General features: G+C 40.5%; 1 protein-coding gene across 4 annotated transcripts in view; it reads left to right on the top strand.

The window, feature by feature from the left end:
- Positions 1-12,480, top strand: part of LOC124619931 (polycomb protein Sfmbt-like) — a 297,358-nt gene that overhangs the window by 113,627 nt on the left and 171,251 nt on the right. For 3 of the 4 annotated variants that reach the window (XM_047146574.1, XM_047146575.1, XM_047146576.1), the window contains 2 exons: positions 4,644-4,857; positions 5,670-5,815. The exons of the other annotated variant lie outside the window; for it this stretch is intronic. In XM_047146574.1, the coding sequence (XP_047002530.1) occupies positions 4,644-4,857; positions 5,670-5,815 (360 nt within the window). The remainder of the gene's footprint in view (positions 1-4,643; positions 4,858-5,669; positions 5,816-12,480) is intronic. 4 annotated transcript variants of the gene reach the window in all.

Below are 12,480 nucleotides of genomic sequence, written 5' to 3'. Positions count from 1 at the left end.
TCTCCCATGTCTTACCTTTCCAGTCTCCCACCACGTCCCGAAGTCCCACAGTCCAGCCACAGAGGAGCATTCCCCTCATAACTCAGCACCATCCGGGACTGGAGCAACTGAATTACATTCTCCGCCAGGGTTTCGATTACCTTTTGTCGTGCCCTGAAATGCGAAATGTCCTGTCCACTATCCTCCCCACCCCTCCTACAGTGGTATTCCACCATCCAGCAGACCTTCACAATATACTCGTCCATCCTTACACAACCCCTGCTCCCAATACCTTACCTCATGGCTCATACCCCTGTAATAGACCTAGATGCAAGACATGTCCCTAACACCCTCCTACCACCACCTACTCCAGGCCGGTCACTAACATCACCTATCCCATCAAAGGCAGGACGACCTGTGAAACCAGCCATGTGATTTACAAGCTAAGCTGCAACCACTGTGCTGCATTCTATGTAGGCATGACAACCAACAAGCGGTCTGTCTGCATGAATGGCCACCGACAAACTGTGGCCAAAAAAACAAGTTGACCACCCTGTTGCTGTAAATGCTGCCAAAAATGATATCCCTTATCTCAATGAGTGATTCACAGCCTGTGCCATATGGATCCTTTCTATCAACACCAGCTTTTCTGAATTGCGCAGGTGGAAACTTTCCCAGCAATACATCCTACGTTCCTGTAACCCTCCTGGTCTCAACCATCCCCATCCCTGTTCATGCCAGCACTACACAGCTGTCATTTCACTGCCACACCCAGTCTCCTAATTTCTTTTTATTTCTCTCCTTTCCGCTACTTACTCCCCCCCACCTCTCTCCTGCCATCCATCTAAAATGCAGCACTTCACTTTCTGCCACCTGCCACCCCCACAATACTATCCATCACCCTCCCCACTCCAGCCTCCTCCTTACCCCCACCCAGTCGCCACTCCCATCATGCACTGGTGCTGCTGCTCGCAGTGTGGTTTCAGTTATCTGAGACTGTAGATGTGTGTGTAAGTTGTGTGTGTGTGTGTGTGTGTGTGTGTGTGTGTGTGTGTGTGTGTGTGTGTGTGTGTGTATTGCTGATAAAGGCCTTAATGACTGAAACCTATAATTGTGTGAATCTTTTGTTGTGCCTATCGCGACTCAGCATCTCCGCTGTATGGTGAGTAGCAATTTCCACCCTCTAATATTGTTACATTCCATCCTGGATTTTCCATCGGTTAATACATGTCCTACATCTGTGGACAGTGATCTTAGGTCTGGACAGAAAATTTATAAAACTATTTGAGATAATGGAAGTGTGAGAAAACACTAAATTCACTGTTTCTAACTCACTACTATGTGAATCAAATAAATTTCACTGAAACCATATTAATGTATCGATGGGTTTGAAACAAAAGGACTGTAATGACATGATATGGTAACAGGGAAAATGATTCAGAAATGCTGAACCAGCAGTATAATTACAGTCATGACAATTGAAAATTTGTCCGGATCAGTGCTCAGGTGCGGATTTTCTGCTTCTTACAAGCAGTTGCTCTGCCCTTTTAGGTTTTGTGAGGACATCTCTTTAACTCTGACTCAAAGTTCAAACCTTATATGATTTCATTTCATCGAAACTAATTCAGTTCATATTTAATATTCATGGCAGAAGAGCCGCAGTCTTACTTCAAATCCTTCCCATAGTGGTGCTATTCCCACAGACCTCATGGGAGAGCATCTGGTTGTAGTGTGGAAATAGTAGAAACAAACATCAGTAAAAGTAAAAGTTTGAGTATGGTCTGGAGGTGTTCTCAGATTGACTAATGATAAGGTAACTGCTCACTAAAAGCAGCAAATACATGTCAGAGAATCATCTGGCACATTTTTTCATTTATCACAGTCGAGTTTTAAGTTGTAGAATAGTGTTAAATCATTGCAAATAAGCCATAAGTAACTGTGATAATGAATAGAAATGTTCGTATTAGCTTTACCCACCATTTTTTGTCCCTTTTCTGTTTGTTGTCTGTAGATAATGGTCTGTTGTAGACCATGGAAGTTCAGCAGATGAAGGTTCTCAGGCAGTGTCAGTGCAATAAAAGCATCTTGGGTTTCTTGCTACATGAATCCACAGTGCGTCCACACCATATTGGAAGGCATGTTCTCATGTATCTTCTACAAAAGTGCCAGATTCTTGTACTACTCCTTACAGAGTCATCAGCGGTGGGTGGACATTTAAATCCCCACTATGGCCCCTCTTTAATGTTTAATCACCACCTGACCCTGTGTTTACATGGCTGGCAGCTCGCACTCGCCAGCCTTGCTGCTTCATAAACGGCAGAATGTTTTCTCTCCTGTATCCTCCCCCCTCCCCAGAAAGCTGTCAAGCAGCACTGAGAGCAAACACACTGTGGATTAATGTGGCGAAAGACATGAAAATGTTTTATTATGTGAAAGTATTATTCATGACCTTTTGATTAATTGTGATTGGCAGTGCATATTATCCCACCAGCATTTCCAATCTTACTGACATTGTTTGTATAAATCCTTTCAAGAGTGCAATGTGAATACTAGAAAATGATTAACACCAGTTTAAAAAAGTGGCATACCAGAAGAAAATAAAATAACATGTGTCAACAATTGAATTATACACTTTCTTGTTTAGAAAATAGTAGAAGCTGTAGAACCTTTGCCATCTGAAATTCTTAAACATCACAGCTATTGTGGACTGTGGTGTTTAAAGTAAGGAGACAGTAGCACTTACTGTTGTCTTTCTTGATGAATACAACAGAATAATTCCTTGATTTGTGAAATCAGTTATTATTATTGGACCCATTGTTGTGATACAATAAAGAAACCAAGGAAATGTTGGATTGAAAACTGAATAGATATAGGCAGAATAGAACAAGTACTATGATTTTGAGAACTTTTACCTAAAAAGAAACTCACACATTGAGATTGTTTGATTTCGTCTTTCAGTGAGCAGTCACTTTTATGTTAGCCTTGTAAGTTATTCTGGACACAGGAGAGAGGTTACTACAGCTCATTGGTTCAGATAGTAAAAGCATCTTCCTGAGAGAACCAGTAACTTGGATTAATATTGTGGAAGGAAAGTGCGAATATTTTGAGATTGAGGGATGCAATGAAATTATGCTTGTACCTTATTGAAATAATACATTTTCTATTCAGTTGTTGATTAAACTTGAATTGGAAAATTGTGTGGCTAGTAAGGTATAATTATTGTTTTCATGTGCGCTCTATCATGTCTTGTCTTCTTGTAGTATTGACAGGTGAAATACACAGATAAGTGAAAAATGAATCAGGTGAATTTCTGTTTGTGTTTCCTCCTCTTTTCCTGTGGAGACCAGATTCTGTCCTTTGCTTATGAATTTTCCAAGTAAGCTTAATGACACTGCCATGCGGCGCATTCTGTGCATCACATTAGTGTGCAATTGTGATTAATGAATGTAATTATGTAGATGACCATAATCAAGAAGCATTTGATAAGTAATGACTACTACTAACATACTGTGCTATAGCATGTTGTTACCTGTTGGACTCTTGGTTTAATTTGTACTTGCATGTTTTTATACTCTTTCTCACTAGTAATGGCTACCTTCGAAAAGAAATAAAAATATCAAGCAACCACATGAAGTATTCTTTGCTGTAACACCATTAACAGATTATGCGCAATGCACTGTTAGTCTTGCATCACATCCCGTTGTTTGAAAATTGGACAGCACGTTACATTTACTATTTCCTCAGCTTTAAAGAAATATAAAATAAATATAAAGCATGTTTTGATTTCTGTTATTCATAACTTGATACGTGGCAGCAGAATGCAAATACTGAACTCCGTAACTTTCTAGACTGTTCCTAGTGACTGAATTCACTATATATGTAAATTACCAAATAGGTATGTAGAAAAAGGATTAGCTGTGATTTTGATTTTAGGGGGAAAAGGAGAGAAAAGAAACAGAAGAGGCAATGTGACAAGCTTCTTTAATCCTACGTACAAATTTTAATACAGGATGGCTACAAAAATTATAGCATTATGTAAACAGATTAATTGGTCTGTGTACTGTATTTGCTAGTGTACCTGAATGGAAGTTCTAGCAACATTTTAATGTGAACATTGCTGTGTCTTTTCTCTTTATTTTGAGAGATTAAAGCATGATTTGTAATACCATACTGAAGTAGTTTTCAAAATCTGCTAATCTTTTTAAAAAATCTATTTTGCGGGTTCACTGCTAATATTTATTATGCTGCTTCATACTGCTGAGAAAAGTAAAACTGTTCTTGAAATACTGAGACATTTGCACCATTACATATTATAAAATGTAGAAGGTAAGGGCATGCACCCGACAGACAAATAAAAATTGAGACACCACAATAATTGTGTACGCATTGTCTGTATGTGTTTGCTTGCAAATATGTGATTGTCCATTCCCTTTATTTTCTGCAATTTTGCTGTTTGTGCTACATCCTCTTGATAACTACCAGCATTCCATAAAATTTAATTGTTAATAATTATGTAATTTTACCATTGGGATGTGATTACTGAAATTTTAGATTGATCCCCAACATTTAATGACTTTCATTCATTGCTAGGTTTAATTTCGTCTGAGGGTTATGGGGAATGGAAAAGCAGAATGTCGTGATGAGTTGAGCTTTGTGGTCCCCAGGACATGGACGGGTTCATGATGCTGGATGAGTTCGATACTTACTGTGAGTCGCAGCCCCAGTACATGTCAACTGCCTCAGCTGCCACACAAACTCCAAGTCAGCGGGCCCGCAAAATCAAGCCGGTCAAACATCCCGCACTGAAACTGAAGACCCCAATAGCATATCAGAAAGATACCGATCTTAGCGTCATCCCCATCCAAAAGGATGGAATGGGTAAGTGCGGTCAAGAAACTAAGGTGTGCCACTTTGGGGCGAGTACTATAAAATCATTACAAAGGTGTCATGAAACTGTTTCCTCAGGAAACATTCTTATTCACATGAAACTTACTACTTGGGGAGTGAGCATTCTACAAAATGTATAACTTGTGGGGATAATGTGAGAGAACAACTTCCACACATTCAAAAAAACACAAACACACACACACACACACACACACACACACACACACACACACACACATACATGTATATACATGCACACACTCCAACATACACTTGTGGTGGAGAATAGTTTTTAAGCATTTTTGGAGGCCATGTTATGAAGGTGATATTATTTTTATGCCCCTTTTTTTTTCTTTTATATCCGTTTAATAGAGTTCACATTTCATACAAACATATTGCATTGAAATCTAAATATGTAAATACTGAAATTAGAAAATTTCACACAAAAAGTTCAGAAATTTCATAGTTTACATTCAAATTCCACTTTAAGCCCAGTGAGTGTTGTAAATGAAATTTTGGATAATCTTCTCTGTAAATCAGAAACAAATCTTAAAAAGTTAAATATCTATTCTCCTGCATGGCTGAATTACTCCCGCTTTTATGTCTGTTGTGCTGATAATTGCAGCTTGCTATTAAATGTTCTGTGTAGCATGCTTCCTTCAAGCATATTTGTGTCATGTGTACCCTTGCTTTACTCCACACTTAGTTTGCACAAAAAATTAAATCAGCATTCTCATTATATCTTTTTACTCTTAATGTATTCTATCAGAGAACAGTGTTGTCACTACTTTCGCGTAATTTAGCTGTCTGCCAGACTTGTGGAGCAATCGGAGTGAAACACGCCTTCTACACTAAAGAAAGAAGGTTCTGCAGCCTTTCCTGTGCTCGGCAGTACGCAGAGTTGGAGAAATCTGGGCAACCAATTCCAAAACCACTTCCTGTGTTTCATGTAAGTTCTAATAGTTTGGTATAATAGCTTCATTTAGTCTTACACGCGAGATGTGCCTGGTTAACTTCAGTCCTTACGTTATTGGTGGCTTCAGTAATTTCATTTCTATAATAAACTGTTAATTTACATTATGTAATTTATTGCTCATTATAAGAAAGGTCCAGTCCCAAGACAAGTCACAAACTGGAAACACTTGTGGCAGTGCAGTCCTATTAAGTTACAGGTTTGTCAGTTTCACAGGCCAAGAGTGCATATGTAGAATCAAAATTGTATCATAAATAAATCTTGGAAATTCTCCACTTTATAAAGATACCAGATTTATGCAAATATAAAATACTAGCGACCCAGCACAGCTTTGCAAGGCTAGCTTTAAGTATCTGCATCCAGATGACTTGATTAGCATAGAGTATCTTTAGGGACCATGAGTAAAATTCAGGGATTGATGTTGAGTAAATAAATATCATAACTGTCAAGTAACTTACACGATGTATGCAGTGCGTGCCAAGAAATTTGTCTGGAGATGTGAATATTGTGTGTTCCATATTGAACTGGCATTTGGAGGTATTGAACTAGCGTTTGGAGGGACATCTCATGGCAATGGTGGGAGCATGTTGTGATGTTAAGTAATGTGCTTACAAGCAATGCAAATATTGTATGCAATTTTTTGTGTGTGTGTGTGTGTGTGTGTGTGTGTGTGTGTGTGTGTGTGAGAGAGAGAGAGAGAGAGAGAGAGAGAGAGAGAGAGAGAGAGAGAGAGGGGGGGGGGGGCGGCTCAATGAGACTGTCTGATGTGGTACAAATGAAAGATAAAATAAGGAAAAACATGCATGGTCTACATGTTTAGCTCATGTTAAATCACTCCTCTTGTGAAGCTCAGTATGCACTGTGATACGTCGTTGAGACTTATTGCCACAATTCTTTATGATAGACTTCTTCACTGTGCCACACAAAGAATAATATCCATATAGAGGTTTTATTCAAAGAAAGCTAAAAGTTAAGTCATGTGCTGTGCTGCTGAAATAATGTACTAAATGTAAGTGAAGGGACGTTACTGAAGTACTTTTTCAGAAAATGTTTTACTTGAAGAATAAAATGAAATGAATGTACAGCATGTTTTGGCTGGGAGTCCTCTTTCAGGAAGTTTTGCTGCCTGGTGTAAGTCTTTCATAATCTATGCCACTTCAACGATTGGGTGTTGGTGATGATGATGAAATGATGATGGAGACAATACAACACCCAGCCAGCAAGCAAATAAAATCGCTGATCCAGCCTGGAATCAAACCTAGGCTCAGCTAAAGAGGTGAACATGTAAAGCATATAAACTAAAACACCACATGTTTTTGATTCTCAGGTTTTTTTGCTAGGCAGTTGTTCTCAGTTGGTTGCAGGGAAACTATTAGTTAAAATATTTGCTTATTTCAGATTGTGTTTTTCACATCGCAGCTTGATGAAGAGGTGGTTATCATTTCATTATTGATCATATTTATCATGAAGCTTCAAAATTGAGTAACACACTGTCCAGTGTTCAGATAATTTGCTGTGAATGAAGAGTGCAAATTGCGACTGGTAAAAATGAGGAAAGCAGAAACTGACAGTCTAAAATTGTCCTCTCTTTCAAAATGCGGCCCTCAACCATCTATACATGTATTTTGAAATCTTTTGTATCCATCAGCAAGAAATTTCTGAATCCTGTTCAAGAACATGGTGCCCATGTCTTTATGATCTTTAAAAGATCTTAACCGCTTTCTCGCCAGTGAAGATTCATTTACCAGTCTACTGTATAATATGAAAGTGTCCAAACAAATAATATCTTTCACCCCTGCCATCCATAGAATCGAGTTTTCATCTGTGTTTGACCTGAGGAATGCAGAAAGCTGAACAATGAGTCATCCGCTACAATGCAGCGAAACTTTCTGCAATGAAGTAAAGTTGCGTATCATGCTGCATTTTACTCTGTGCACAAGTAATTGATTTTCACTACACAGTTATTCTGAAACAATCACAATAGTTTGATGTCACTTAAGTGACTTGCGTGCCCCTAACCATTGGAATCAGAGTTCATTTCTGGTGAATCTCCACATCGTTGAGAGGTGAATACTGGGTTATAAGGCAGAACGAGAAAAAAGTAACAGAGCCAGGATTCAATGTTACAACCTTCTAGTTTCAAGGCAAAAGCTGCGCCTCTAGACAGTCACACCACATGCGAATTTGGTCATACTTTCTGCTGCCTGGAGGCACTACTTCTCTCCTGAGTTATGACTGCTATTTGTTAGGTGGCAGTGGCACTGTTTTCACAACTTAACTTTAATTCATCATAATTCATACAGTTTGTACATAATATTTGTAAATTATATGCGAAAGTTGTCCTCGTCAGTTAGTGCATCTGTTAGCGAAAACCAGAGCCAAATCCCTGTTTTGACACAACTGACTCCTATTGAAATTAAATACATCCCACTTAAGGTAGGAGTCAGATGGATGTTCATGTACTTCAGCTAGCCCATATGACTAGATTGTTGCAAATGCTCCATAGACATTTGTCATCGTTAAAAGAAAATGAACTCTTTGTAAAACTTTAACCATTTTATACGCTCACACACCCTTCCATTACCACACTGACAATTCCTTGATGGTTCAGGGTGTGTCCTTTCATCCAATGCCTTCTCTCAGTAAAAGTGTGCCATAAATTATTTTTCCCCCTTTGGTTAAGAACCATCTCGTTTATTGTTGGATCTATTGAAAAGGCTGATATTGTGTTGGTTACAAATTAATACTGCAGAAGTTGAACTATTATGGAATAAGAGTAACTCACCATTAGTTCCTATAATACTTAAAAACAGATAGTTAAAGTTCATTCTCTACAGTAATGTGATGGTGTCTTACTGTGGCACACCTGTTACATTAGAAGGCATATCACATATGTAAGTGATGTGCCTTCTAATGTAACAGGTGGTTCTAAAATACTTTTTGATGACATTGGTGCGTTAGTGAAAGATGTTAAGTGTAGTAAAGGCAGTGTGTCACATAGAGCAGTTTAAGACATAAAATCATGGCTTGTAGGAAATGAATCGATACTAAATCTTAGTAATACTCACTCTTATTCTGCTGTGGAGCTCCTGGGAAAAAATAATCAGATTCCTGTGTTATGTTGTTGATTATGTGTATAATCAGCATAGGATTTGTGTAAATTTTATTTTGCTTATTAATCACTTTCCTGATGCTTCCACGGTCATGGAAATTTGCTCCTCAGTTTGGTCCTACAGTACTAGACCTGTAAAATAAAATGAATCTAATCTTCAGCATTCTTCTGTAGCACCACATTTCAAAAGCTTCTATTCTCTTCTTGCCTGAACTGTGTGTTGTTCATATACCATAGCTATGCAAGGCCACACTCCAGATGAAAACCTTTAGAAAAAAGTCCTTGCTCTTGAATTACTGCCTCTCTCTCTCTCTCTCTCTCTCTCTCTCTGTTTGTGTGTGTGTGTGTGTGTGTGTGTGTGTGTGTGTGTGTGTGTGTGTGTGTGTTTTGATTAAGTCTGATGGCTAATAATACATAGCAGTCTGTTCTCATTATGCATGTCTGTTACTCAGTGCCTCCTTTATACAGTGAGCAGCAACCTATCCTTTTCATATTACTGTTATTCCGTTCCAGATTTTCCATGGTGTCATTCCAGTATTAGTTATTTTCAAACTCCATTTGTTCTGTTGTTCTACTGCAGCAAACCAGTGAGAGTGTAGAGAACTGGGCAGGACTTAAGAGACTGTTTATATATAATTTAGCAATACTATGACAAGGAAAGCTGCCACTCACCATATAGCAGAGATGCTGAGTCGCAGATGCGCACAACAAAAAGACTTAAAAATAAAGCTTTTGACCCGTAAGGCCTTCACCAAAAATAGATATCTCTCTCTCTCTCTCTCTCTCTCTCTCTCTCTCTCTCTCTCTCTCTCTCTCATGTAAACACAACTTGCACACATGTGACTGCAGTATCAGGCAACTGTAGCCACAGTGCGAGCAGCAGCACCAGTGCGTGATGGGATTGGCAACTGGGTGGGCATAAGGAGTAGGCTGAGGTGGGGAGGGATGGGGGTAGTTGTGTAGGGGTGGTGGACACTGCAGTGCTGCTGGGGAGTCCGAAGAGACGAGGTGGAGAGAGGGAAAGGCAGCTATGTGTGGACAGAAGGTCAGACAGTAGGCAGGGGAGATGTGGGGAGGGACAGCGGGTAGCGGAAAAGGAGAGAAGTAAAAAGACTGGGTTTGATGGTGGAATGAGGGCTGTATAGTGCTAGAATGAGAACAGGAAGCTGGATGGGCGAGGACAATGACTAACAAAGGTTGAGACCAGGAAGGTTATGGATATACAGGGTGTTACAAAAAGCTACGGCCGAACTTTCAGGAAACATTCCTCACACACAAAGAAAGAAAATATGTTATGTGGACATGTGTCCGGAAACGCTTACTTTTCATGTTAGAGCTCATTTTATTACTTCTCTTCAAATCACATTAATCATGGGATGGAAACACAGCAACAGAACATACCAGCGTGACTTCAAACACTTTGTTACAGGAAATGTTCAAAATGTCCTCCGTTAGCGAGGATACACGCATCCATCCTCCGTCGCATGGAATCACTGATGCGCTGATGCAGCCCTGGAGAATGGTGTATTGTATCCAGCCGTCCACAATATGAGCACGAAGAGTCTCTACATTTGGTACCGGGGTTGCGTAGACAAGAGCTATCAAATGCCCCCATAAATGAAAGTCAAGAGGGTTGAGGTCAGGAGAGCGTGGAGGTCATGGAATTGGTCCGCCTCTACCAATCCATCGGTCACCGAATCTGTTGTTGAGAAGCGTATGAAAACTTCGACTGAAATGTGCAGGAGCTCCTTCGTGCATGAACTACATGTTGTGTCGTACTTGTAAAGGCGCATGTTCTAGCAGCACAGGTAGAGTATCCCGTATGGAATCATGATAACGTGCTCCATTGAGCATAGGTGAAAGAACATGGGGCCCAATCAAGACATCACCAACAATGCCTGCCCAAACGTTCACAGAAAATCTGTGTTGATGACGTGATTGCACAATTGTGTGCGGATTCTCGTCAGCCCACACATGTTGATTGTGAAAATTTACAATTTGATCACGTTGGAATGAAGCCTCATCCGTAAAGAGAACGTTTGCACTGAAATGAAGATTGACACATTGTTGGATGAACCATTCGCAGAAGTGTACCCGTGGAGGCCAATCAGCTGCTGATAGTGCCTGCACATGCTGTACATGGTACAGAAACAACTGGTTCTCCCGTAGCACTCTCCATACAGTGACGTGGTCAACGTTACCTTGTACAGCAGCAACTTTCTGACGCTGACATTAGGGTTATCGTCAACAGCACGAAGAATTGCCTCGTCCACTGCAGGTGACCTCGTCGTTCTAGGTCTTCCCCAGTCGCGAGTCATAGGCTGGAATGTTTCATGCTCCCTAAGACGCCGATCAATTGCTTCGAACGTCTTCCTGTCGGGACACCTTCGTTCTGGAAATCTGTCTCGATACAAACGTACCGCACCACGGCTATTGCCCCGTGCTAATCCATACATCAAATAGGCATCTGCCAACGCCGCATTTGTAAACATTGCACTGACTGCAAAACCACTTTTGTGATGAACACTAACCTGTTGATGCTACATACTGATGTGATTGATGCTAGTACTGTAAAGCAATGAGTCACATATCAACACAAGCACCGAAGTCAACATTACCTTCCTTCAATTGGGCCAACTGGCGGTGAATCGAGGAAGTACAGTACATACTGATGAAACTAAAATGAACTCTAAGATGGAAATTAAGCGTTTCCGGACACATGTCCACATAACATCTTTTCTTTATTTGTGTGTGAGGAATGTTTGCTGAAAGTTTGGCCGTACCTTTTTGTAATGCCCCGTATTGCAGGGAAAGTTCCCAGCTGCACAATTCAGAAAAGCTGGTGTCAATGGGAAGTATTCATATGGCACTGGCTGTGAAACAGTCATTGGAATGAAGGATGTCATGTTAGGCAGTGTGCTCAGCAACCAGGTAGTCCACTTGTTTCTTCGCCACAGTTTGTCGGTGGCCATTCATGTGGACAGACAGCTTGTTGATTGTCATGCCCACATAGAATGCACCACATTGGTTGCAGCTTAACTTGTAGATCACAGGAGTGGTTTCAGAGGTAGCCCTGTCTTTGATGGAATGGATCGTGTTTGTGACCAGACTGTAGTAGGTGGTGGTGGTGGTGGTGGTGGTGGTGGTGATAGGAGGATGTATGGGACAGGTTTATTACAGGGTTATGAGCCATGAGGTAAGGGGTTGGGAGCAGGGTTTGTGTAGGGATGGACGAGTATATTGTGTAGGTTTGATAGACGGCGGGATACCACTGTGGGAAGGCTGGGAAGGATAGTGGGTAGGACATTCCTCATTTGAGGGCACAGCAAGAGGTATTCAGAACCCTGGTGGAGAATAATTCAGTTGCTCCAGTCCTGGGTGGTACTGAGTTATGAGGGGAATGCTCTCCTGTGGTCAGATGGTGGGACTTTGAGAGGTGGTGGGAGACTGCAAAGATGAGATTTGTTTTTTACAAAGTTAGGAGGATAATTACGGTCTGTGAAGGCTTCAGTGACACACTCGGTGTATT

The sequence above is a fragment of the Schistocerca americana genome, chromosome 6, assembly GCF_021461395.2.
Source record: "Schistocerca americana isolate TAMUIC-IGC-003095 chromosome 6, iqSchAmer2.1, whole genome shotgun sequence".
NCBI classification, from domain to species: domain Eukaryota; kingdom Metazoa; phylum Arthropoda; class Insecta; order Orthoptera; family Acrididae; genus Schistocerca; species Schistocerca americana.
This window is presented reverse-complemented; position numbering and strand designations above follow the sequence as displayed.